Source organism: Rhipicephalus microplus, chromosome 6 (assembly GCF_043290135.1).
Source record: "Rhipicephalus microplus isolate Deutch F79 chromosome 6, USDA_Rmic, whole genome shotgun sequence".
NCBI classification, from domain to species: Eukaryota; Metazoa; Arthropoda; class Arachnida; order Ixodida; family Ixodidae; genus Rhipicephalus; species Rhipicephalus microplus.
The window spans coordinates 201,661,067-201,688,715 of NC_134705.1; the positions used below are offsets into that span (position 1 = coordinate 201,661,067).

Genomic DNA, 27,649 nt, shown 5'->3' on the forward strand with positions numbered 1-27,649 from the left:
GTTTCTGTGATACACATGTAAAAGAGACATCTACCGAGTAATAAATAATGGTAATGTTTCTTAGCCTATCAGTAATTAGTGAGTTGTGTAATCAGTTGAATGCATTTATTGAATAAAAGCTTAGTCAGTGGGCCTTTGGGCCATGGTAGAACCATTTTATTTTTATTTTTTTGCTCGTCAGATTGCTGTGTGCTGCAAACTGTCGATGCAACTATCGTACAATGACTGATCGCCGACAGTGTATAAGCATTTGTCAGCACTTTCATTTCATGAGTGCACATTTACGGTCCCGTTGACAGGGTGAGTGATGAAAAGGATGCCCGCGGCTACCTCCAGGCATTGGCTACCAAGATGACCGAAGAACTGGACTACCTCAGGATGAGCGGTCTTCCCACGCCTACTGCGGTACGCTGTTCTTTGGTGCAGTCGTCTGCTGTTGTGTCGTATTGCCAGTTTCCCAGTCTTGTTGCACTCATAACTTGAGAAGTAAAAAGTGGGGTTACACGAAGTACCAAGCCTCTTGGCCGACTATTGGGAGCAGTGTGAGTGCAGCCCAGCATTTGATGCGACACAGGTGCTGGTACGGGATTGGGACTAGATTTGACGTGTGATGTGTGAGGTTAAGCACTTACATAGAGAGGCGGACAGGGGCGTAAATCTACAGAGGCGGGGAAGGGTCAAAAGTTCGCAAGCCACGCTCTCGTAGGAATACATGTGATAATGGCCTGAAAACTTTTGACCCCCTTGTAGCTTCAATTGTCCTCAAAAGAAAAAAAAAGAAAGAGAGACGACCTTCATGTAAGCTAAAAAAGAAAGAGCATGTAAACATGAACACAAGAAGAAAGTCAAGACATTACAAGCGCCTGTCTTTTTAAAATGAATGTGCACCAGCCAGCTCAGCTCTCTGTAATTCTAAGCTTCTTGCAAGGGTGCACGAGCGACATGCAGCTTGGCTTGTGTAGCTGTCGATGGAATGGTGATGACACAATAATGGTAAATGCCTCTTTTTGTGGTTATCACTTTTGTGAAAACTTCGGTTGAAGTTTAGCAGGCATCCTGTGTACATCTTTCTCTGTCCTTGTTTTAGTTCTGCTAGCAACACTACATATTCAAGGAAAACTCAACTAGCCCACTGTGTTGCATTGTGCTTAGTATGAGCTGGAAAGTTCAGTGTTGTGTATAAAGGAGTACACTTGATATAATAATAATAATAATAATAATAATAATAATAATAATAATAATAATAATAATAATAATAATAATAATAATAAAGGCTTGATCTTTGATTTTTGTTCGAACACATTTGTCTGAAACTTGAAAGATAATTGAAGAAAAATTACCAGGGAAAAGGTTATAAAGTTGGTGTAACATTGGGAGATTGCAAGAAAGTGAAATAGGTCAGGCAACGAACAGGGGTAGTGGATTTTCTGTTCATTTTAAGTGAAATAATCAACCTTGGCTGCCACGTAATGCGTAGGCAGTTGGTTAGAGCATTGGAGTGGGCTTTTAAGAAAGGGAGAAGAAGTTAATGTGGCGACGAAATCGAGAAGTTTGGAGGCATTAAATGCATTAGGCCCACACAATGAAATCTTTTGAAGGTAGGTCCATGGTTCAATCAATTAAAATCAATGAGGGTAAGGCTTAGGCTGTCATTTTCTGGCCGCAAAATAAGCCCGTCGAACTGCATGAAAGTCATCTTATATTTCAGCCCGATAAAAATAATGTAGCAGTTCAAATGCCTAGGGACCACATATGCAGTAACAATATTTTCAATTAAGGGTTAAGTGGGATTAACATGTTCATCACATATCAAACGAAATGGCAAAAACCGCTCGAGCTATAGGTAGTTCAAGATATGCTTTTCTTAGACAATCTAGTATTGTGATTTACAATAGTCAACTCGCATTTCAGTTATCGCCAGGTGTTTTTGTCGAGTACAATCTTCATTAACCTTGAACGCTTTCACCTATTCCTGAAACGGTATCAAAGACATACATGTAAGTTGTCGTGCCAGCATTCAAGCGCAGCTTTATTCAGTTGCTCTATAGTTATTAAAGTACACAACCCTTATAAATGTTGCCTTAGTGTCATGTTTTCATACCAGAAATCAGAAGTAGTACTATTATAACAAACCTCAGCAGAACTAAGGAAGAGAGAAGTGGGAGGAAAGCAGTAAAAAGCAATGAGTCGTGGTCCAGAAGGGATAGCATTGACACCTTGTCTTAATCTTGGGAAAGATTGCCTTTATTGTACCCTTCTGTCTTTCCTCTACGACTATTCTCTCATTGATATCAATTTGTTCTGCTAATGAGAACTTCATGCTATGTATTTAAATACCATCACTTATGTTTAACTCTTCGTATGTATTGACATTTCATGGATTCCTTTTTCTATTTTTCAATTGCATAAGCTCTGCCTCTCTGCTGAACATTATGTTTGTAGACTCATCAAGAGGCCCTAAGGCAGCTTTTATGTACAAGTCCTCCATCTGTGTTGTAAGATGGGAAAATGAGATTGAAGAAAAGGTAGGACAAGTCGGACATCATTGAGAGTTCGTCTCGTGGTGGTCTCATAAACGGAAACTGAGGCTGACGATGACCTCTGCTCCACGTACAATAAGTGACATGGCTTGAAATGCAGGACAAGAATTGGCGCAACCGGCGTTCCCAGAAACTGGAGAAGATGGAGCTGCTGACCCTTCAGTCCAACCTGCAGAGCGAGATTCAGGCCAAGCAGGCTGTCAGTGAAGAGCTCACACGTGTCCGTGCCGAACTGGTCGCTCAGCAGAAGTTAGTGTTTGGCGTTTTATTTTCTTGGCACACACCATGAGTGCATGAATTTGATTAAGGCATAAAAGCTTATTTTTATCATTTTATATAGTAAGAGTGTCAGTGCGAGTGTCTGTCACGACTTTATGATGAACCATTGTACCACAAAGCACTGGCGGTATGTATTTTTTACACTCAAACTGAGACAGGACCTTTATTATTACTTTTTTAAAAATCCTATTGGGTGCCTATACTGTGTTCAGAAAATATTAGTGTTAGTCTCTGACAAGAAAGTGCATGAAACATATTTAGGCTTGTACTGGGCCCAATCCCTTTTATACTATAAGTACAGTTAACACATATTCTTTGTGCCTCGAGGTGAGTGACCTCCTTATTCCAGGTACTAGACATAGTTCCCAGTCGACAACCTAGCTATTAAAGAACAATATATTATGCTGGCTCATTTGGCAATATTTCACACTGTGAGAGATGAGATAAATGAGGGAGTGCGCATGTGTTGGGCGCAGGTATCGGGGGCTGTGTGTGGTTGACTGCGGAAGAACAAAATGGCATGAGTGTCTGGTGAACAGTGAAGGGGTGCGCATGTGTGCGCATAAATGTGAGAGTGAGGAGATAAGGGTGTCATGAATATGGTTGTGGATCGTGAAGTATGGTATAGTAGACTCTCTTTAAGACGAACTCTAAGGGACCACAATCATTTGTTCTTCTTATCAGGAGTTCGTCTTATCAGAAGTGCCCCAAACCCCAAATCCTAACATGCCAAGTATGCCCAAATACAATACCTGAGAACACTGAATATAGTACACAGTCGAGCCCGCTTATAATGAACCTGAGCCTGACGGGGAATCCGTGAATAGATTATAAGTTGTTGACACTGGTTAGAGAATAAGTGAATCATAGCCTTGAAAATTGCAAAAAAAAAAGGAAGAAAGAAAGCTTTCACGCTCTAGATTTACTTTATCGAAGACCATTAGTATGTGATGAGAAGTGTCACTGATATCAATCTTGCTCTTGTGTTCAGAGAGCAGCGTAAACTGCAGCAGGAGCTTGACCACTTTCGCAAGGAGTCTACGAAGAAGGACTCCCAAATCCGGGACCTGCAGCAACGCCTAGATGCAGCAGGAGATGGATGTGAGTTTTCGCTACTGTTCAGTGCGTTTTCTTGCAACAACGTACAATGTAAACAACAGAATCCGCACTTGTAATTTAGGCAGTTTTCATATTACTCGATGCACAGTAATGGAGGACAAATTTTGCACATTTCAAGGGAAGAAATCCTAAAATTTCCTCACTTAAACTTCAGTTTAATCATCCAAGTCTTCTTGGGTCTTTCTTGCACATCCATTATGCGGATTTTTTTTTTTAGCCTAGCTCTTTCGTTACCATGCCTATTCAAATCAATCACCGGTGATCGACACTTTTCGGCCATCAATTTTGGAATGTTAAATTTCTTTCTCATGCACCCAGAACATTCTAGTAGTTACTACAACCACTCAATTTTCAGAATCTTTTTTTATTTGCCGACTTGGGCAACATAGCGATTTTTTACAGACTTTTGCGCGAACCAGTGTGTGTGAGTAGTTGGAAAAATGCACTAGGTTGGCGAACTTGACAGACGTGCGTGCTTTTTGTGATTATGCTACAGTAAAACATCGAAATTCTGTAATGAAAAGAAATTTTGCAAGCCAAATATCAAATTGATGTGTTAGCTTCGCAATTTAATCGAGTTGAACAGTAATAATTGTCGTAAATTTATGGCAGCTAATCAATAGAGAGCTGTTGCTAGAAATCAGGGAAAATTAATATTACAAAAAAGTATTTCCCAAGGTCCGCCGCATGTATAAAGTGTGCAGGTGGCTCTCTCAGCCAGTGTCCAGCCACTTTGCTTTTGCTTGTATCGTTACATCAGACACAGAGTCATATCTAGTGTCGCTAGTCGCTCCTATTACGCCGTCATCACACTCGCATGGGTGCGCATCAGTGCTGCAAAACACATGCGCTGCTTGAAACTGTCTTGCAACTCCTCCTGAATTGAGTGAGAACGAGCTGAGATTTCGTGGATGACAGCACCTCAGTTTCAAGTTTTATGGGGACGATGTTTTGCGTCAGCCTGAGATATCCGTAGCCATTCATTGGTTTGTTTTGTGTACATCCTCAAGTTATCTCCTCCGTTGCAATTGCGTATGGCTCCTGACTTTTGCGCATAATCTTATAGTTACTCAGGTTACGTATGAGGTCCACACTTCGCTAGGGTGCGGTGTGGTGGTGCCGGCTGCAGAGCTTCTCCTAACGGCAAGAAGGCCCCCGGAGCACATCTTGACCCTGACTACGGAACAGTGTGAAACATTTTAGAACTGCGCGTGATATCGTCCTTTTTTTATTACGATATGCGCAATGATGCAAAAGAATATGCTTGGATGCATATATTGGAACGCCAACCTATGCGAAGTGAGGTGGCTCATGGAAAGAGGTGACGCTAGATGAAATAGTGAAGTTCATTGGACATTTAATTTATAGAGGGCTTATTCACATTCATGGGTATCCATCTATATTGGAATACCTGGAGACTCTTATCGCAAGGTAACAAAAATTTACTGAGAAGAGTGTACGAGTACACTGGGGTCTCCCGAAAAACTATGCAATGCTTCACCGCATGGCATGAGCAATGAAGCAGCACCTTGGTTCTGATTTTCTTTGTCTATGTGAAGAGAAGCATTTTGTACAACACTAATTATTTTTATACTGTTCCGGGGTCATTTATCTACAAGATGTACATTCTGAATTTTCTTTGTTTTGAATATTTTTGTATAGTGTTTTTTATTCCACTGTTTACGAGCTGGTGACGAAAAATTTCGCACTTTTCACATTTTCATTCATTTGGAAATACTTTTTGTTGCTGTACGACCTATATTTTTTGGAAAGAGGATTTCATTCTACAAAGTTTGGTAAGCTGCAATGCATGTTGGGGTACTTTTCAAACTGGAAAAAACGATCTTCCCGAGACATATGAAAAACAACCATTCTGGCGCAGTAACGAAAGAGCTAAAAGATGGCAAATATTCATATTTTTGTTTAAGGTCTACCATAAAACTTTTTTTAGGCTTGTGCAAATAGTGAATTTCACGTTCGAAGTGAATTCGAAGCGAATAGTAATTTTGATCGAATAACTTCCAATCGAATTCGAATGGTATGTATGACATATAGAAAAAAAATGGGAATATTTATCATGACCAAACTAACTTGTACAATGTTTTTTTTTATTGAAATAGGGTTTCTATGCAAAGGCCTTTTTTTTCTTTCTTTAAAAAAAAGTCGAACCAGTTGTGAGTAGTAGCGGGATTAGAGTTTTGGTAGTTTGTGAGTGCTAACCTGTACGAAACGTAACATTTAAAAATTTGTAATACTATAGAGCATATCAGCCATCATGACAAGCCTTTAAGCTTACTAAAATAATGAGTTCATTTGAGGGTGATCTGTTCACTTAAAAGTGCCCTGCAACACTTTTTCAAGTAGCCATGAAATGGATTCACTAAAGCAGTTTATTGCTTCGCGAATTCACCGCCGCTGAATTTTTAGAATCCGTCCAGCACGAGCGGAGTTGCAAAGATTTGTTGCACGCTGTGATTGCATTTTCTCCTCTCGTCCTGACGAAAGAGCTGGAAGCTAAGCAGGGAGGGATGACACGAGGAAAGAAAATACGTCATGCGCACCTTGTTACCTTGAGCACTTTTTCTCTCTCATTTTTTTATATTCGAATATGTGGACTTTTAATGCGATCGCGCACGTACGCTTGGGACAAGTGGCGGCCTCCAGCGGAGGCCCTAGTAACGATCGGGCGCGCCATGCTCAAATCAGCCAGTGGCTTTGACAAGTGATTTTTGAGCTTGCAGTGTAATTTGCCGAGAGAAAAGAAATTTTCAGCTGACTTTGAGGATTTATTGTGAATTGTAGGCCACATGCTGCAATGTAATATTTGGTTCTCATGTTCTTGATAGCCTCGACTACTGATCGGCAGCGTTTTCTGACCATGCACAATAAGTCTTGCGGGGCCCCTTAAAATTTGAAAGGGGGCTTGACGGCAAAGCGAATTTCCCCTGGATAGGCGCTTTCATGGCTTAGCGCCCGCACACTGCAGTGAAACCAGCTTTACAAGCAGTTACATGTGGACATACACTTATTCGTTCATTGCAAATACTTCGAAATTTTCAATAATTTAAATTCGAATCGAAGCGAATTAGAATACTCTACTATTCATTGGAATATTCGAAGCATTCGAATATTCGCACTAGCCTACTTTTTTATAGTACCACAGTGTGCTCACAGTGAAGAACATTCTATTAAAAATTAATGAAACTATTTGGTCATTTTTATCCTGAATGCCATGTTGATATCTAAGAGAAAACTTGCAAGGGTCTCAAACTCAGCCCAGCTTGCGGGCCGCGGTCAACAAATTTAATCTCGTAAGGGTCAGGATAGGGAAGACTGTTGAAGCTAGGAGGGGGTAGGAGGCAATGATAAAAGATTATAAAGAGGGTAAGCCTTTCTCTTATTTTAGACATGGGTATTTTTTGAAGGGGATCTGTCCTTCAGTTATTCAGACAACATATTAATGTTGATTGGAAGCACAAGTAAAACCTGGATGTTGATTCTGTAATATAGTGGTTTTGTTTCACCTTATGTGTTTACCAAAAAAATGCTTCAAGTCAGTCTCCTCTGTTGCATAGCATACCCGAACAAAGTGTTATTGATAACAATAGGTGAAAAAAATACTGCATAATAATGGCAAGTGCAATTCAGCAAAATCACCAAAAATTAGTCACAAAGTCATGAAAAAAAAAAAATGTTACTAAGACCATTATGTGCCGGCCCGGGCCCTCACGTAATTGCTGTACACTAAAAAGTAGTACACAGTTACCGGAACACTGTCACCACAGAACACATATTTGTATCTCCTGGCTAGTGTCACTGTCAGCAACAAGGAAATCTGTGCAATGTCACAATGAATATGGTGTGACAGTACAAGGTCATTCCTTCCTTCTTGTCTAAGTGGGAAAAAAATTCTAGCTCTCTCACATGACCATGCAACAGCATGTTACGCCAGCAATGCCAAGGAGGGTTTTAAAACTATGACAAGGATTAGCCACTCTGGCTGGCATTGTTATAGAACAGCCAGACTGCCTGTTCGGCTTTTCCCTATATATGTGTGCATGTCAGCACTGCCATCCCCCACTGAGTGAAAACCCTCTCACTTTATTTGAAATGTGGTATCGGCCGCCATGTGGAGCTGGCGACTCCTCGATAGTTGTGTGCAGCACATCACCCACTAAAAGCCTTCTCTTCTGGGACATTTGCTGTACTACGCACGTGAATTATCTGTGAAAGTGTTCGTATCTATTCTACTTCTGACTCGGCACGTCTGCAGCAAGTGCTTTGTTGAATCAACACTGCGAAAGGGAGCTGCTTTTATGTTTCTGCAAGCTAAGCGCACACACTACTCCACGCTGCACTAGGGGCGAGCAGTGAGTGGTGATGCAGTGCCTTTGCATTGTAACCTGTCAAAACTATGCAGTGTGCTTACAGTAATGCGAAATGTTCTACATCACACAAGACCAAGCGGATAAGTGAAGTTGCTTATTGTGGCAGTGTTGTCTGGCAAGTTGTATTGGCACAATTATTGATGGCTGCCACAAGGCCTTCATGCTTTTGCAATGGTTACATGTGGAGGCGTTGCCTCACTTGCATTGAAGTCTTGATTTTTTTTAATGTCGCTCGGTGCACCTACTTAAAGGACAAAATAACTTTTGCTGCTCACATTGGCATCAGGCACATTGTGAGTTGAGGGTTGCAGTTAATCCTTAAGTGTCAATAAGTCATAGCAGAAGGCACTAACCATTAGACATGTGTAAGAGCCACTGCTGAATTATGAAGCAATCGGCAATTGCGTTGGGCTGCATGGAGACTCAGTTGAGTACAGTCGCCAATTGATTTTCGGGACCTGGAGGGAACTGTGAAATAGTCCGAAAAATCTAACAGTCCGAAAAAATGTTTAAGTCGTGAAAATGAAGTTTATCTGGATTAGAAAAGTCTTTAAAAATCTCCAATAATGCTATGCTTTGTGCTGTTCTTGGGCATGAGTAAATTTGGTTCTATTTGGGCTACGGTAACATTGTTGGTAAGTGCGTTGGAAATTGCTGCCGCCATCTGTTGCGGGCGGCAAAGTTGGTAGCTCCAAGGAACCAAGCAAACAAAACTTGGTGCTGGTCGCAAAAAGATGCATGCAATGTCTCGCCTGTTTAGTGGGATTCAGCAACACGGTCTGGGCTTTTTTTACCTGCACCGACATCGTACAGTACGTGAGTCTCCTGCGTTTTGCCACCATCAAAACGCTACCGTCGTGGCCGCAATCAGACCCATGCGCTCTAGGTCAGTTGCCGAGTACTGTGACCGCAGAATGCTAGCAGTGCTAGTGAGCGCTTGTGAACAGCAGCGAGCATGTGATGTGTACGATGGCTCAAGCACACTTGGCAAACCACTAACACGACCGTGTCTCGCATGCACAATGACGACTAGAAAAACAAATGGCCAGAAAATAAAAACAACCTGCCAGCGTATTAAGGGTGATGATAAGGCTGACTGAGAAAGAAAAGCTTTGCCGTTTTGCTAGCCCAGGAAGATGAGATTTAGCCTTCGAAACTAGAAGATTATGCACACTACCAATCTTGGAGGCCACACAAGTAGCCACTGCAAGCCCAACTCGACCAAGCCAGTGACCAAGCCAACGAAAAATCCAATATGGCAGCTTTCAAAACCAAACGATTTAGTCCAGAAAATTGAACTTTGAAACATAAATTCATCTGAAAAATCTGTCACGAAAATGTAATATGTAGTGAAATAAGAACCTTGAAGACGGTGCATTTGTGAAGTCCGAAATATTCAACAAATCCGAGTTTTTGGAGCCTGAAAAATCTGTTGGCAACTATATTCGACAGAACTACATTTAAGGTGGGCACAAAATAATGAGGATTTGCTGCGTTTAATGTTTATATTTGTTGATTGCAGTTGTGCCCAATAAGCCTTTTGCTTGCCCCTAGATCCGAAATATAAAATTGCATTTTTACCACTGTATAGTAAGAAGCCATAAATTTCGTTTGAAAAATCTGACATGTTCAAACAAGAACATGCCGAGGAATTGACTTGAAGTGGTTTGCAGGCTTGTCCTGTGTAGTCAAATCAATGCTTGTCTGACCCTGCTATTGTAAGATGCTTGTAAAAGTAGAAAAAAAATTAAGACAAGTGAAAGGCTGGTGCAGTGATAGAAAGGTTTTTAAACCCTCCTGTCAATATTTACTTCTTCGTTACGCTTTTTTTCCCCCAGTATCCTGTGTGCTATAATGTGCGAATTTGTGGACAAGCCACACTGTAAACGTGACTGGTTGTTCAGTTGCCATAAGAACACTTCCGTTTACTGACTTGATGCCTTTGGTCCCAGTCCTGGAGCGACCCTCTTCGCAGATGTCCTTTCTGGACCAGTTCCTGAAGGACACGTCTAGGCTGAATCATAGTGACAGTGGCGAGTCGGCTGACCAGGTCACCAACGACACTGAAGCCGAGCTGGAAGGGGGACCCCAGTCGCCTCCACTTCCACCGGTGGCAATCATCAACAAGACCACCAGTGCTGAGGTGCGACAGTTCACACACGTTGCTTGGGGTCAGCAGAGCAGAAACATTTCGGTCTACCATTTTATGATTTTCAGTGCGTCATAATGCTGACCAAAATGGTTGGCAGACATTTTTTGAAAAGGTAGCATGTACAAAACTTGCACAGGAAAAATGAAAAGGACAACCCTTGTCCTGTGTTTGTATTCTCTATCCCAGCCTTTCCTTTTTTGAACCATGCAACTGCAATGAGTTTGAATCATATTTATAGGCTGTAGTTGGCATCACAGTTCCAGTTTTAATTTTTACCATTAATTATGGCCTGGTGCCAGTAGCACCACCCTGTAATGGAGGAGCAGTAAGTATGTGATCAGTTTTTGTGTACGGCCCCAAGCGTACACTTGTTCAAAAGGTTCATGCACCTTGCCGTTGGTGCAGTTCCTTGGGTGTAACCATAGACTGCAATCACAGGGGAGGTCTGCTGCTCGGCTCTGCTCAGCCATACTAGTAATGCTAGAATAAAGCTTCCTCTCAGGCTAGTTGTTGTTCTATCCCAGACATCATATTTTTATTGCAAACGGGAAGAAAAAGAAAGAACTGGCTGAGAAGAGCAGAATACAGTGCATAAGCCACTGGGGGCACTGTCTTCTCCTCCTCTCAGCCAGTTCTTCCGCTAAAAATATGACGTTTGTAACGCTAGGTTCATGTAAAGAGTATTTAGTCGCTCCTATTGCATATAGAGCTTGTTCTTGTGTTGTAGGTTTTACCAATATTACTTGAACTAATTAAGCTAGTTGTTGGAGGATGTTACATGTGTTCTCTTTTGATGAATGAGCTCATTTTTTTTCTATTGCTTGTCATTTTCTATTTGCCTACAAGTGATAAGACAATAATGAATAAAACTAACTTCTTTTTAAAAAGGTATCTGACTCACTCATTTATTGTGAAAGATGCTATTTATAGCCCAAGTCCATAGCCAAAAGTAATGTCTTAGACCCCCACCCCCACTAAAATTTGGATAGAAGGGGGATTTTATTAAGAATAAATAATAAAAAGAGGTGTTTTTCAAGGCATCGAACAAGTGCCCCCCCCCCCCCCCCCCCAAAAAAAAAAAAAAAAAAATAGAACCGGCAACGGGCCTGCTTCAGCCGCTGTTGTGACAGCCCTTATAAAACTTTTTCACTTTACTTCTGGAGTCTGCTCAGTCAATAATATTTTGGGATTGCATAAGGAGCATTCTTTTCTGCTTTTTGTTGAGCATTCAAATTACATGTCTATGCTCTGTGCATTAGTGCTAAGCCCAAGCTCCTGATCTGTAATGACTCATCTGCTCTTTTTGCTTTCTCTCCACTGTTCTTTTGCATTGTGAACAGTTCATTGTTCACCTATGCAGCTGTTCTGTCTGTCCACTTAATAAGCTGTGTTCGATGCATTCTCTCGCAGGAACACAGAGGAATCAAAATTTCATCGCCCATTGCTGACATTCGCTCTCAAATAACCGTTCTTGCACCAAAGGTAAGTTTCATTGTAGTGAGGTTATAATGTGCAGCTCAGTGCAATCGGATATTCTTGGCTGTTTCAAAAGTTGCAACCTAGACCCCCTTATGGCATGGACTGCCATTTAGTCAACATTTTATCTGAAATTGGTGAGTTCTGCTTTGGTGCCTTGTGATGGTGAATGAAATACAACATGTAGCATGCATAGACTTTTTTTATACTGAACAGTATGTAGGATGTCTCTGGAGTAATTCCTCTTGCTTGACACAAAACATCCCAGTAATTTCTTGGAGCTTTTTCTGCCATAATGTTCTAGTTTGCTTTGTTTTTCTTTGTCAAGCAATTATCTCTTTGTTTATTTTCTGGTGCTACATCTTGCATTGTAAACGTTGGTTCCTTCGAAGACAAGCTGAAAGTAATGTCGTGCTCTCTTCTTATCTTTCCATGGAAAGCCCAAGGCCCACCAGTTCCTAGTACGGACCTTTGTAGCCCCTCTAAAATGCAACCACTGTACCTCCCTTATGGTTGGTCTTATCCGCCAGGGGGCAGTTTGTGAGGGTAAGTGTTTGGTTAATTTAATTGGAGATTCTTCAGTTCTGTTGTTTACATAATGGGTGTGTTTCAGTACTCTTCGTAGAAGGCAAGATAGACAGCTAAATAGACAGTGGTAATCTTTAGTCCTATTCTAATTCACGTGTAGCTGGCTAAATAATCAGTTTGGTGAAGACAGCATCAAAGATCAGTACGATACAGGCTACAACTTAGCTGTCTAAACTAGGCGATGGTTGAGTGAAATGCTTCGATATTGCCAAAATGGATTGTCCGCACACAAGTAGACATTTTCTCATGTGCTCAATGTAACCCTTTCAATGTAAGCTATGTCAAGTTTTTTTGTTCACTTGAACTGGAAAAAAGTTCAAGAAATAGCCATTCTTTTTGTTTCTTTGAGCTTTCTCTCGATGTGAAGTGGTGTCATGTCACACAGACATTATCCATGTGCATTTTGTTACTCTGATGACTCGACCTGTTATGCTTTCAGCGTTGGCGAACATGCGAGGGCAATACAAAAGTACATTGTTGTGATGAGGAACTAAAGGGTGCTCTGTAAAAGTGAGACAGCGCATTTATAAAAATTTATTAAAGGAACACTAAAGTCAAATAACAGTTTTTGTTAGAGTGAAAGCCCAATGTATGATGTCCAGAAAAACTGTATTTATCAGCAGCGGTGTGTTACTTACCGAGAAATTAAGGCAAATGCACGAGAACACAAGTGCCGCAGTAGGACATTTGTAAAATGACCCTGATGACATCAGAGCTACCACCCACATTTATTCACTAGTAATCGAACTAGCTGCAATAAAGAATCTTTCGTGCATCAAGAGACGTATAAAATGCTGCTTGCTCGTTTCTGTTTCATTCATGGGAAAAATTAACACCGGACGTTACTAAGGGGAATGGCGGAAGTGGCTCAAAAGTTCAATTTTCTCATGGTTAAACTGGACAGGTCGTGTCATCTAGCGGGGCCCATTTGAACCAAAAGACGTCTGTCATCTCGGAGCCAATGTCAGGAAATTTGTCAGTGGCCGTTATTGCTGCTGTGGCTCCCGCTCCTTGTGCTTTCGTTTTGCTGCTGCTAGTGTTAGCGGCTGCGCAGTAAAACCAGGCAACGAGCACGGCAACAGTGACGTGAGACGTTCTGCTTGAGGCGGGTAATTTGAAGTGCGCTAACCCGATGTGGATCGCTAAAATGTGATTTTATTTCAAAATAAGCACACTCTGGCATAAAAGTAACACTACGAGGTTTCTGGACTGCTATTTCAACAATCAACATTGACTTAAATAGTTGCCTTTAGTGTCCCTTTAAGGCAAGGTTGGAAGATTGAAATGCTGAGGTAAAATATTAGTGAGAACAACTTTTCTTCCTAAAGGAGGTTCCTACCTTTCACACATTTTTCACTGGTTGATAAGAAAGAAAGAAAAAGTTCATTTTTCTTTATATCATTTTTTTTCTCGCTACTAATATTGTGCAGTGTGCGGGTTTGCCTGCCACGTCACATGTCAAGACAAGGTGCCTGCAGTGTGTCCTGTACCCATGGATCAAAGTAAGGAAATATTCTAAAACTTGAGCCTGTCCTCTCTTGAGTAGCTTTTGCCTAATTAAACAAAGCCACAAGAAGCATAAGTAGCTCAACAATGGCTGTATGAAACTAACCTCCAGTGCTTGAAAGCTCGAACGGTGCTCGACGCAGGTCTGATGAATTGGTAGGGATCGATACCACAACTTTCAGATTACGTGTCTGATTCTCCAGCAATTGAACTAGAGTAGCTGAATTCGTTGCACATCAGGTAGCTCAATCGGTGGAGCATTGGGGACGCATTATTTGAAGTTCGTGGGTTCGGCCACTACCGACGGCAAGTTGTTTTTTTCCTCCAATCGAATTCATATTCATTCATCCAACTATAGTTAAAAACAGTTAATAAAGTCCTTTATGTCTTTTTTGGCTTTATTGTTAGCTTCTTCAGGTCGTTTTGAGTGCTCACATCACGCTTGATTTCTGATGTATGTTTGTATCGTTGTTAGCCATGAAGTAATTCAACATAGGAGAAAAAGGAACAATAGAGTAGTGTTTCAGGGCTAGTCTGTGATTGTTAATTAAACACAAGTGTCCCCTTGCCCATGCTGAGTAAATAATGCACGCTTATTTCCAGCCAAGAGGCCAGTCGGGATTGATCCCACGCGAGGTGTTGGCACGGCTTACGAGGGTTATGTGAAGGTAAGTGCTAAAATTTAAGATTTAGTTTTAATATGCTTCTGCACCACATTAAACACCAGAAATGCTTGATCTTGTGAAGACGAACAATCAGAAATTTCAAAGTTTTAACCCTTAGGTAAGCACTCACAGTTACGCTGAGGCATAACAAAGTCAAGTCTTGCAGAAATACTTTCGCTGTATTTAATATTGGTTGTAATCATGAATTGATTGCATGCTTGTATTATTAAGGGAAATGTCACATTTAGCACTGTATCTGTGTTTGTACAGTTGAGCCCCTTTGTAAGATGCATACCTGGAAGCAGTTCCTGCGCCTTATATGAGGTGTCTGTTATAAACAGGGTATTATGTCCCCATTTTCTGATCAATTGCTGTATTAATGTATGCACACTGGTGTCTGTTATACACAGTTGTCTGTTATATTGGTGTCTCTTATAAAGGTTCTATAATGTAGTATTTGCTAGAAGATAAGGAAGGAAACGTAAAGATGTTATGGCGAATTCCATTGGGAGAGCAGGTGCACTCAAAAGCACGCTCAAAGTGCTCTCTTCCGAGGCGGCGTGTTTCAGTGGTCGAACAGGAGTAGGAGCACTGTCATCCATTGGTAGAGCGAGAGCGCTTTTGCTGCGCCGAGAGCAGCCAGGAGCAGTTCTGTCTGCTCCCTCTTAAAAAGCGGAGTGAGTGGAAAACGCAGGAAACCACGTGTTTGGAACGTCATGTCCGGACATACCCTCTCAGCAATCCTCCTCACTTGTTTACATTTTGCGGCGTCGTGTCGGGCGGTTATGGCGGCAGCGAAGCGTGCGTGGTGCTCGGGCTCGAACGATTTTAACGTCGTAGCGGCAGATTCTGGCAGTGAACGTCCACCTTGCCTGCCTTCAGATTCACGGATGGCGGAGGCAGCAAAACGTCGTCGTCTTGCTGAAGTATTTGACGAGCTAGACGATGTCAGCAGCGATAGCTGCTGGAGCTCTACGTCCGAGTCGAGTTCAAGCAGCAGCGACGATGACGACGAAGTGTATGCAGCAGCGTTTCAGCAGCTCTTTTCTCTGCCAGAGCGAAGGCCGAAAGTGGAAGCATATGTTACAAAGACGGTGGCTAGCTACTCCGACGAGGAGGTGAGTCATTCGGCTTCTGTTTTAATTAGGTTGCTTAAAGGCCTGTTTTCTTCCAGTTCAAAAGAAATTTCCGCGTCACGCGGCCGGTCGTGGACTTCTTGGCAGCAGAATTCGCCAAGTCACCGCACTGCCCTCAGAACAGTGATCATGGTGGCCTGCCTGCCAAGTCGGCTGAAGAACACATTCTCTCCTTTCTTTGGTGAGTGTCCGTACGTTTAGGAATGCCGCTGTCATCAGGTCACTGCATAATCCGTTTTATAGTGGGTTAGAGGCATATGAAATATTGCAAATAAATGTACCTAATTCGCAGCATGTCATTGGACCACCTTGCTTTAAACTTGTTAAATGCTACTAGCGAGTGTCGAACGTAATAGAGTTATAGTATTTTGTGAAATGCTTTCGTAGTTTGTACACCTACACACTGAGCTTCACAAAATTCTCGTTACTAGAATCAGTGGCAAAGCATAATTCATGATGCATCATTACAAACAACCATGAAAACTTTTGCTCACGAAGCATTTCAAATCGGCTGTGTCAGCAGGTTCACAGTGAGCTTCATCTCCACACTTATAAATGTAATGCGCGAATTAAAATTAGAATTTGTTATTTAGATAGTGCTTCTACTAATCAAATATTTTGAGTTTCTAAGGTGTCACCCAAAAAGGTGGAATCGTGTTTTCTGACTTCAGTTGTCTTGCTAATTTGCTTCATTGACAGCGACAGCATTGTTAACACCATTATTCAGTCATTGACAGCAACAGCAAGCTTAATTCCATTATTTAATTAGAGTATCCTCTCCTTTTCAGGTATGCAGCCAACAAAGCATGCATTAGAGATGTCGCTGGCCGCTTTGAAGTCGCAGAAAGCACTCACCACAGAATGATGGGCCGAGTAACTGCATTCCTGCTCGACATAGCACCGAATGTAATCAAGTTCCCCAGTGACCTGCAGAAGCTTGCTGTGGATTTTGAGAAGGTAACTATGCTTTTGTAAACATGCTATTTAAGGTATAAACTACAGTTTTTTTCACACCAATGTCATACAGCTCTACACAACTCAAGGGACCAGACTAAGAGGAATTACACCTACTCAAACCACAATAAGGACTGAAAGCAACTGATATGCAGGATCAGAACTGCAAATGAACAGAAAATGTAAAAATGCAAGAGATATGAAAGAGCACCACACAGTCAAGCCTCCTTCATGTGTATTACAAATGCTGTCAGCAATCGGACATTTTTCTTGAGTAGTTTTGACCATGTGATGCTGTTTCATATCTCTTCTATTTTCCCATCTTCTGCTTAGTGATGTACATCTAGTACTTGTCCTGCATGTACAGTGAATAAACCTAGAGTTCAGTTACTTGTGCACTCTGTATGTACTCTGTATGTGTCATTAATTCCCCTTCGTGCGGTCCCATGTGTTCTTTACCGCTCTACTATTACAATTATGAATTAGTTAGTGCCAGAATGCACCTTTTAAATAAGTTATTACAATTATTTTTCCCAGATGCTTCACAATTAAATAGCCAGTTAATTTCAATCATGTGTACCGGTAGTGTATTGCACTCGCCGTTATGAGCTTCAAGTCTCCAGTTTGTTTTAAACTTTTCCGCATGTTATTGGCACCTTTCATTACCCTTAGTGCCATGCTTATTTGACTATGTGTGTGCACATTTTTTTCTCTTGCAGCTGTCGGGATTCCCAGACACAATTGGGTGTGTTGACGGAAGCTACATGCCTATCAGGTGCCCAGCCAGGAAAGTGCGATCTGTTTATATAAACCGGCACCATTACCTATCCTTGACACTTCAAGGTGTTTGTGACAACAAGAAGAGGTTTCTTGATGCCAGCACTGGCTACCCAAGCAAAATTCATGACGCACGCATTTTCCGTCGGTCCAGGATTTCAAGTGTTTTGCCACAACTGTGCTCTAGCAAGTACCATATAGTGGGGGATGCTGCATATCCTTTCCGGGAGTACCTGATGACACCAATTCGAGACTATGGGAATCTTGACAGCATCAAAAAAACCTTCAATGCAAGACTCTCCGGGACAAGGGTGCTTATTGAAAATACTTTTGGCGATTTAAAAAATCGTTTCAGACAACTGCACAGGTTGGATATGTGGACAGTGGATAACATGTCCAAGTTTATCATTTCATGCTGTGTGCTTCACAACCTCTGCATTGATTGTGGAGATTTGCCAGAGAACCTGTCACGAGACCTGTCACTTACCTCACAAACAACAAATGTAGACTCAAGCTCTTCTGCAGTTCAAGTAAGCAGCAGTAGTGTAGCCCAACAGGATAGCCTATTACGTGGCTTGGCTAGCATCAAGAGAGATCACTTGATGATAAAAATGGGGTTGCAGAACCAGCAGCCATGAAACAAGGAATTCCTTTACGTGTTATGCAGTTGTGAGCAAATATATGCTTACCAAAGGCCCACCTGAAAAGCTGAACTCGTTAAAACACCTTCAAGGTTGGGAAAAATTGTCCTTACCACACACCTGTTGGCCCATTTGCATTTTCTCAAGGTAGTGTATTGTGCCAAACTAGAAAATAAAAGACATTGAAACTAAGTAATCGCTTTGGGTAGTACGTTTATTTATTTAAAACTACCACTTTATTTTGGAAGTCCAAAGGCCTGACGGAGAATCTCCATTTTTTCTTCATGCATTTTGCGCCGCTCTTCACGAAGCACCTGTCGCTCGGCCTGCCTTTCAGCTCTTCGATTTTCTTTTTCTTGACGTCTGGCCGCCTTTTGAGCCTCCTTTTCTTCTTGCAGTGCCCTCATTTCAGTAAAAAACAACTGCATGTGTGCCAGGCGTGCAGTTCCTACCCGTGGCTTCGTGTCGGGATTTGAGGACTGCGTCTTATTTTCCTCAGTGGTGTTGGCAGGTGACAACACGGCCGGAGATTCGGGCGAGGCTTTGAATGTAGCCCCTGAGGCGTCTCGCTCTACCTCCGGTTCAATGCTGTCATCAATGCTTTCAATTTTTTTCACCTCGTCGTCAAAAGGCACAGGGGTGGGTGAAGCACCAGACCTTTTGTTATGGTCGGAAGACGCCTTCCGACGCCTAATTACTGTTTTGTACCTATTTTCACACTGTTCTGGGGTTTTGGCTATGCCAAGCACAGCCTCGATGTCCATCGATATTTGTTTAAAGGCTTGCTTCCTGTTTTTGAATTTTTTAAATGGGCCAATCTGAGGGAAATATTTGAGGTAGTACTCTAGGAGCAGCCTTGTTTGCCCCTCTGTCCATTCAGCAGCTAGAATAAGAAAGAACCAACACATAAATGGTTTATTGGGAAACTGTCGGTCATTGTGCAGGCATTACTTATAATTGAATAATTTAACACACAGCACGGTCACTTGAGCTTAATTATCAATCAGCAAGCATTAATCAACAAAACAAGCATTTGCGCAGACTAGCAAACATACATAAGTGATAAGTTCTGGTATTGTGCATGTAAATGCAATATGCAAATTGTGCCAGTCTTCCAGTAATTGTAGTGGTCTGCTTTCCATGCTCTCTTTTTTTTTTGTCATTTAAGGATCACTCCTACAAGTACACTTTTACACGCTCTGATGCATGCTTGTTAGATTTACCCAAGAACACTTGCTGAGGCAATTGTAGACACTCAGTGTTAATATACTTGCCTCCACCTCCTCTCCTGGAGCCTGATGGCTTGCTTTGAGCACCAGTCTCCCCGTCAGCTGATCTTGATGCAGTGGGAGCTGGCAGGTGCAGAGTATCTGTGCCATCTAAAAAATATAAATGAGCAGTAAATGTAGTGCCTCGCAATAATGTTAATACTAATACTTACCACCTCCTGTTTCAACGCATGGCAATCTGAGCTCCATGCGCATTTCTTCGCTCCCTCGCCTTGGCACATCGCCAGCCATATTTGTACGCAGAACTGCATCTGTTTTCACACAATGATGGAAATGTAATCAAATCAGTTATATAATGAAAATGGTTTCTCAAGTAGTCAGCTACATTATGCAAACTCGGATGCCTTACACTCGAAGGTAAGCGGATTAGAGCAAGCAAAAAACAAATTCTAAAAAAGTCAATTCATCATGTTACAGGGCTGCATGAAACACTGCACAAATCACTGATAATTAAAAAAAAATATCGCTTATCATACGTAGCATCTCGACCCTGCGATAAGAAATCGTGCTTCCGAGGAGATGTATGGCTTCACCGTATCACGTGGGATGCTGATCTGCCGTCTGGAGACATTAGCCACTTAAAAATCAGAAATAAAAATAAATTGTTACTGCGTGCAATACTTAGCTGCACCCACGTGACACTTGCTACACGCCACTTCGCAGTTACTTTTCTTAAAACGCTGCGAATCATTCTGTTGCTGATGGAGGGGTCTGCAATGTAAGTTTGTTTTGAATTAAGGATTAATTACTCATGCAAGGAAACTTGGCAACAGGATAGTGTACTGCAGTACTTCTAGAATTGTTTACGTTTTGTTAACTGCTGATGACAGCAGCAGCTGGTAACTGCATGAACAGTCTGATAAAGCTGTCATATCCACGGTGTTTTTCTGATATGATAAAGAATAGTGGGCTTAGGTCCACGCGCGCAAGAATGCATTGCATGCTGCATGCGCGACAAGTGCGCTGAAACAAATAAAAAGCAATCAAATTCACTTTACCTTCCGTACTAGATGGTGCCTGGTGTTGAATTAAAGACAGTAGGATGCGCTGAGCTTCCGAGTCCATCATGTAGTAGTATACGAAGCAGCAGCTTTGCAGGATAGCGCGCAAGCGAGTGCGCTGTACCAACCACTGCCACACGTGCTTTCCTTGCCCGTCCGGATCAGACCGCACGTGTTTTGCAGCAGAGGACGCTGGGATGCACAACCTTTCTCCTCACTCGCCTTTTTATTCCCTCACACCTGCTCTGCGGAGGTGTGCCGCATTCCAGTGGCAGGTCGAGTGACGCGGCTCTCAGTGCTCTGCCCCCTACTCCTCTCTGCTCGGCACCCTTACTCCTGTTCTCTCAATGGAATTCGCCATATGTTAGTATTTATGTAGTCAGTCATTTCAATAATTGTGTCATGAGTAGCTGCCCAATATGCTGCCCCTATTACAATTAAAAATAGTTTTGGCCTTCGCTATATTGAAGCCATGTGAATGTAATATACTTGCTTAGGATAGCTCAGAATACAGGCGTTACACTAACCGTATGAACACCAATGAGCTAGGGTTCTGTAATTAATTAAATTTGTTAAACCTGGTTGCTTAATGTTGCAACATGGTGCCCACATTTGCCATTGTTGTTTTTATCACCTGCTTTTTAATATTAAAAAAAAAACTAGCAAAGGCATTATCATGTCTTCCAAGATTTCAGAAGTGCCCATCGCCACTCACTAAGCCTACAGCATCAGTCGTTTGAATGTGGCTCTTGGAAACCCTGCATAATAGCAGGAAACCCTGCGCAAATACTTTGTTGCGGAATATTAAGGACAAATATAAAGCAGAATAAAGGCACCAGTTCAAAGCTAATGAGCTATAGAGTGTACGATGGCCACTTGATAAATTCAAGGTGGACTGCAACTGCTTTTGGCTGTGCGGCTTTGTTTTTTAGGTCTTTAGAGCCGTATCTGGCATTTCCGGTGAGCAACATGCATGCGCAATTCATGCACAGTATTTCTTATATGCTTTGTGTATAACATAATTTCAGATAGGCTTAAATGCCCTAATGTACTTCAATTTCACTGATTAGGAACTGTAAATGATTAGGAACTCAGTAGATGCTATAATAATCTCTGATGTCGGGACGTTGGGTGTGGGAATTTGTGGATGTCGTTGCCATTATTTTCTTTTTGCACGCTTTCTCTCTTGCCAAGTATTATCTTGTGGCTTAGCTTGGTGACTTAGCAATTGCTAAAGAGCAATTCATCATTTTAGGAAAAATCCTTTTTCTCTTTAGTGTCTTTTTAATTAAGACACCGAATACTAGATGGAGGTGCATGCAGTTCAGAAGAAATCTCTGGTGGTGTGCTCTCAGTTTGCCCTTTTTTGAATGTTGCTCAGGTGCCCAAGCAAGGTGGCGTTAAGAAAGGCTGGCAGCGCCAGTTTGTGGCCGTGTGCGACTTCAAGCTCTTCCTGTACGACCTTCTTCAGGACAAGAATGTGCAGCCCGCAGTGGCCGCGTCCCAAGTGCTCGACATGAGGTACCACCCTGTCTCTTCATAGACAGCATCATCACTTCTCGTCCTTATGGGGTGGTGGAGGGGCATGAAAAATGAAAGCACTTGTAAACATACATGAATGTCAAGGTACAGAGTTTCCTATAAATACACTGGAGAGAACGCTGGCTAATGCCTCTATGGTGCTGCAATGCATGATACTTCAGCCAGCATGGAAATCATGGGTGCACTCAAACCTTGACATAGTAGTATAACAAAATGTCAGCTATAACGAAAAAAACAAACAAAAAAATAGTATTACGATTGACATCATCATCATCATCATCATCATCATCATCATCATCATCATCAGCCTGACTACGTCCACTGCAGGACAAAGGCCTCTCCCATGTTCCGCCAGTTAACCCGGTCCTGTGCCTGCTGCTGCCAATTAATACCCGCAAACTTCTTAATCTCATCTGCCCACCTAACCTTCTGTCTCCCCCTCACTCGCTTGCCTTCTCTGGGAATCCAGTCAGTTACCCTTAACTACCAGCGGTTATCCTGTCTACGCGCTAAATGCCCGGCCCATGTCCATTTCTTCTTCTTGATTTCAGCTATGATATCCTTAACCCCCGTTTGTTCCCTAATCCACTCTGCTCTCTTCTTGTCTCTTAAGGTTACACCTACCATTTTTCTTTCCATTGCTCGCTGCGTCGTCCTCAATTTAAACTGAACCTTCTTTGTTGACACATTGTTGACACGATTGACACATTGTTACAAATACGCGTTTATAATGAATTTTCATATATAAGGAATTTATTTTTATGTAAGAGGAAACTGCATTATAATGAGGCTTTACTGTAGTACATGCCTTTATGTAAACTTCGTTGTTTTGGCTCTCTTTGACTCCATGCAGCCCCTGCATCCGCTTTGCCGCATGACAAAGTTCAGCAAACGTTCAACAGTTCCACTCCACCACCTTGACCCTTTCAGGCTCACTAATTCAAATCGGCTCAGAAAGTTCACAATGATTCACTCATTAATCCAAATCGAACGCCAAAGCACAACAATAAGCAAAAGCACTAGTGCGTTCAAAGCCGTATGGTGGCTGAATGATCGCAGTACCACCCCTGACTTGACTTTGCTTGAACCAGCAAAGCAATATTTGCACCAGCATACATAGTCCACTTACATGCTACCCTCTTTGCAGACTCGGGGAGCTGTGTAAATTGTAGTTTCTTCTATCTATTCATTTGTATTACTTCAAGACATTTTTTTCATGCATTTGCAAATGCGCCCATGTGTTGTGCCTTCTGATGGGCTGTCCTCCTTATGGCTCTGTTCTGTCTTTTCTTTGCCTACAGAGACGAGGAATTCTCAGTGACGTCGGTGCTCGAGTCAGATGTCATCCATGCAAATAGAAAGGACATTCCTTGCATATTTAGGGTGAGGCTTCAGGATTTACTTTTCAGTGGAATATGCTTTATAGCTTAAAATGTATGTGTTTAGTGAGCTCGTTTCTCATCCAGTGTAGAGCAAATTTAGATCTTTCAACATCGTCACATGCACTGGCTCTGAGGAAATTGTAGTTATTTTGCATTTGTGGTCAACATTTCTCAACATTGAAAGGTAAGCTGTTGATGCACAGTTCACACAATTAACAAGACTTTGTTAAATATTTCTGGAATTTAATCCACGTTTGTTTAAACTGAGGAAGATAAAATGGGAACATCTTTTTGTTATGGCAATTACATTAAAGGAGGTAATACATTGCAGCAATCAGTGTTGAAATTAGCTTTTTTTGTCGTTGCTCTTGCGCATCTTCAAAATTGTAAAACTGTTGCGAGTGAAAGCTGTAGGTGTGGGTGTAGTAGTTGTACGTGAAATCTGCAGTATAGTTGTTGGGGGGGGTTATAGGGAGGGTTATATGAAAGAAAATGCAGTATGTGCTTCAAGCGTAGGCATATCCTAGAGAAAGGTAGCAAGTTCTGTTCCTCCGTCTGAATATTTTGCAGTGAAAGCTGTTACGAGATCACAACTCGTGTCTTGCGCAGAGCCGTAGATGTCCGCCACCGCCATGGATGTCTGTAACCACATCGCGCAAAATTTGTCTGTAACCACATCGCGTGAAATTAGAAAAAAAGAAAACTAATACCAATGACACAGTGGGGCTCGAACCTGGGACCGCTGGGTGCCGGCCCAGTATTCTACCACTCAGCCACGCCGGTGCTTGGGACTTGTTTGCAAACTTACCTTAGGCAGGCTTGATGTTGGGAAAGCAATCACGTTAATACGACGTATAAAGCATTTTAAAACAGCGAAAGAACAAGCAGTCATCGCACAATGCGAATAGCATAATAAGTGGGTCATCCAATGTTCTAACCAACTAGAAAAGCTTCTTCTTGATCATTTGTAAACTGTGGCCTATAGCCACATCAGGCATAATTCTTCATCGTCGTCAGGCACTGCATGAACAATCGGCACAAAATTCCTCGCAATAGTTCAGCAGATACCACGCTTTTCAGAAGGACAAAAAACAAGCAGTCGTCGCACAATGAGAATAGCATAACAAGTGGGTCGTCCAATGCTCCAACCCATTACAAAAGCTTGTTTTTGTTCAGCTCTAAACTGTGGCGCAAACCAACTTCATGCACGAATATTCTAATCGTCGTCAGCCACTGCATGAACAATTGGCGCCAAATTCCTCGCGATAGTTTAGTGGTTACCATGCTTCTCAGAAGAATGATGAAAAGTAGCATAGCAAATGCCAGCTTACTACCCTAAAATTTTTAATATTAATGCTGTAGTGGGCCTTAAGCAAACGTGCTTGCAGCAGTTACCCAGTGAGTGTTTAGAAAAGACTCTGAAAGGCTGCTCTTCTAGCTTTCGCTGTGACTGTGCTGTGCCTTCCGTACAGGCCTGGTGTTTTTTGTCTGTATTATTATTATTATTATTATTATTATTATTATTATTATTATTATTATTATTATTATTATTATTATTATTATTATTATTATTTGCATTTACAAACATAAACTAACACAAAGGAATCAGGGTAGCCACAAGTCGAAGCTGCCACGAAGATGGGCACAGTGCCTGCCTAATCTTTAGAAAAGATTGTCTGTATGTATTTATTGCAAATGCACACACATACAGGGAGAATAGAAGTCCTCATTTCTTCTAAATTCAATCCTGGCGATGTGAAGTTTTCAGATTTAAACGAGACCCCAAATTTTTTTAGTAGAACAACTGGTGTGCACAATTTCTCAAGATAACCAATGTGATGCTGTGACAAATCTGGTCTCGAAAGACAATGTTGGCTCTGATCTCCATTTTTTTTAGGCTAAATTGCACCAATACGACTCAAACTGAAAATGGTGTGAATGAAAGCTTGTGCGTTACTTAACCCTAAACTGTCCCGCTTCAATTCTTCGCTACTGTACATGGCTGACCCAGTTGCAGGCTTGTGCAGCAATTGCATGCTGGTGACGCGCAGGTGTCGACGTCCATGATGGACCCTCCGGGGCTGCAGAGCCAGACCCTGATGATGGTGGACAAGGAGAGTGAGAAGGTTAAGTGGGTGGACGCACTCAACGAACTACACCGCATCCTGCGCCGAAACAAGCTGCCACACCGGACAGTCAGTGACCTCTTCTTCCTGTTGTTATTTGCTCAGACTGATTACACAATTGCACTTTGTGCCTATGAATTAGTGCAGTGCACCGAAACTGCAGGTTTCAGCAGCTGATTAGAATGGACATGTTCGCAATTGAAGGGGGGGGGGGGGGGTGCTCAAAGGTCAGTTTTAGTCACTGATTGGCCGGCATAATCTGAAGCTTCGGCTGCACTGCACAGGGTGGTCTCTTCTACTGCGTAAGACGTACAAATTTTGTAGGTGCAGCAGTTGCTTATTGTCTTATGTTGTATATTTTTAAAACCAGATTTTTCATGAGTGGGTTAGACTGTACAAATCGAATGGTATGGCAATGAACAGAAGCAATACTCAAGGAAGAAATGACAATGCTTATGTGGCATGGGCACAGTACACATATAACTACAAAATAACCTCAGTAGTGTATACATAGGACACAAACATCTTGATGAAGAACTTGAGGATGTGGGACACACCACACATTGTTAAAGAATATTGCCACTCAGAAATAAAGAAGTGTCTAGCACTCAACCCAGGCAAAACAACTAGAAGCACTACAGTTCCGTCCTGATGAAATTGAAACTAATTGTTCAAGTGTTTCGTACTGCATACCTCTTTGTATTCGCTAAGTGCTACTGCAAAGTGTCGTTGCCTGTTCGGGTTTTTCGGCGTTCTATGTGCAAGTTAGAAGTGTAAAGCTCATTTAACATATGCAGTAAATTTTTGTAAAAGAAAGCCTGTGAAATTAGTTTTTTACTTCATTCTTTCAAAATTTAGCTCAATTTAAATCAGATTTTTTCCACAAAACTGCATGTAACGGTAAACCCTTTTTAATTTTTACTCTGAAGATACTGTGAAAAGTGTGTGTCACTCAAACCATTTGACTATTGATGCCCTCAGTAGTCAACTCTTGGCTTAAGCCTTCCTTTGCAGCAGTGATATAAGCATTGTTTTATAGACGTAACACTATAAAACGTTAAATGCATTGTTACATTGGTGGTTTGGTTATATTGAAATATAATTTTATATATATATTTATATATATATTTTTTTGGATATGTAATGAAAAGAGCCTCGATGTTTGATTCTGTGTGTCTATGCAGCCTATCTTTTGTATTTATATGTCACCTATTTTTGCTCGTACGCTATTTCTGTGTTCTGTTATTATGCTGCTCCTTGTATTGTGATAATTATTATTCAATGTAGCACTGTTTGCTGAACTTTTATCATTTCGCGTAGCGAAGCCACGTCAGGCCGAATGGCCTTTAGCTTTGCTTCGTTTTTCTGTATCTCTCCAGAAATAAAATCTGTTCATTCATTCATTCAAAAATATGTAGCTACCACATATAGATGAAGTACTTGGGGAAGCATGGACTCGCCATGCTGGTTTAGCAGGCAAGATGTCACGCTGCCAATATTCGAGAACATGCGGTCAATTGATGGCCACGGGAGTGAAGTGCTGAGGGGGTGTAATTCCAGGGTATCAGCTTACTTAGATTAGATGCACATTGAAGATTCTTGGGCTGTGAATATTAAGCAAGATTCTGCCGCCACTATATACCTCGTAATTATATATATTGGGGTTTTAGGGTGTAAAATCCTAGAATCTGGATAACTAAGCTTTTGGAAGCACACTGATAGATAGTTGGCTTGTTTGGTTTGGCATGTGTTTTCACTGTCTTGCTGCACATTATGTTTTGGTCACAATATAAGCAGAATTGCCCCATTACGTTGCTTCATACTGTGTTTTGCAGGTATTCCAGGCAAAGGAAATCTTAGATAGCACTGTTGTGATTATCAAGAATGCCTTATCAGCAGCTGTGATAGGTGAGTTCTGCTAAATAATAGCAATACCTTGGACTGATAATTAGAATGCTCAAACTGTGCCCTAAATGTTTCTTTCAGAACCAGACAGAGTCGCTCTGGGTACTGAGGAGGGGCTCTACTGTGTGGATTTGGATAGGGAAGGTAGGTTCCATTTGTTGCTCGCATGAGTTATCAAAAATG

General features: G+C 41.7%; 2 protein-coding genes across 3 annotated transcripts in view; one reads left to right on the forward strand and one right to left on the reverse strand.

The window, feature by feature from the left end:
* Positions 1-27,649, forward strand: part of gek (serine/threonine-protein kinase gek) — a 151,943-nt gene that overhangs the window by 94,227 nt on the left and 30,067 nt on the right. For both annotated transcript variants that reach the window (XM_075867614.1, XM_075867615.1), the window contains 13 exons: positions 300-405; positions 2,641-2,789; positions 3,811-3,920; positions 10,279-10,469; positions 11,889-11,960; positions 12,395-12,500; positions 13,973-14,044; positions 14,652-14,716; positions 21,893-22,032; positions 23,355-23,436; positions 25,487-25,630; positions 27,397-27,469; positions 27,548-27,610. In XM_075867614.1, the coding sequence (XP_075723729.1) occupies positions 300-405; positions 2,641-2,789; positions 3,811-3,920; positions 10,279-10,469; positions 11,889-11,960; positions 12,395-12,500; positions 13,973-14,044; positions 14,652-14,716; positions 21,893-22,032; positions 23,355-23,436; positions 25,487-25,630; positions 27,397-27,469; positions 27,548-27,610 (1,373 nt within the window). The remainder of the gene's footprint in view (positions 1-299; positions 406-2,640; positions 2,790-3,810; positions 3,921-10,278; positions 10,470-11,888; positions 11,961-12,394; positions 12,501-13,972; positions 14,045-14,651; positions 14,717-21,892; positions 22,033-23,354; positions 23,437-25,486; positions 25,631-27,396; positions 27,470-27,547; positions 27,611-27,649) is intronic.
* LOC142765819 (uncharacterized) lies at positions 16,637-20,866 on the reverse strand. Its single transcript, XM_075867618.1, has 4 exons — positions 20,509-20,866; positions 19,663-19,761; positions 19,496-19,600; positions 16,637-19,104 (listed from the first exon to the last, which is right to left on the reverse strand). The coding sequence occupies exons 1-4, from the start codon at positions 20,576-20,578 to the stop codon at positions 18,458-18,460; spliced, it is 921 nt and encodes a 306-aa protein (XP_075723733.1). The 5' UTR covers positions 20,579-20,866; the 3' UTR covers positions 16,637-18,457.

Coding starts and splice junctions, on each gene's coding strand:
- LOC142765819 (XM_075867618.1), bottom strand. CDS start 20,578: ATGATGGACTCGGAAGCTCAGCGCATCCTACTGTCTTTAATTCAACAC. Junction 19,601..19,662: donor ATGCGTTGAAACAGGAGGTG/GTAAGTATTAGT, acceptor TATATTTTTTAG/ATGGCACAGATACTCTGCAC. Junction 19,105..19,495: donor CTCCAGGAGAGGAGGTGGAG/GCAAGTATATTA, acceptor TTCTTATTCTAG/CTGCTGAATGGACAGAGGGG.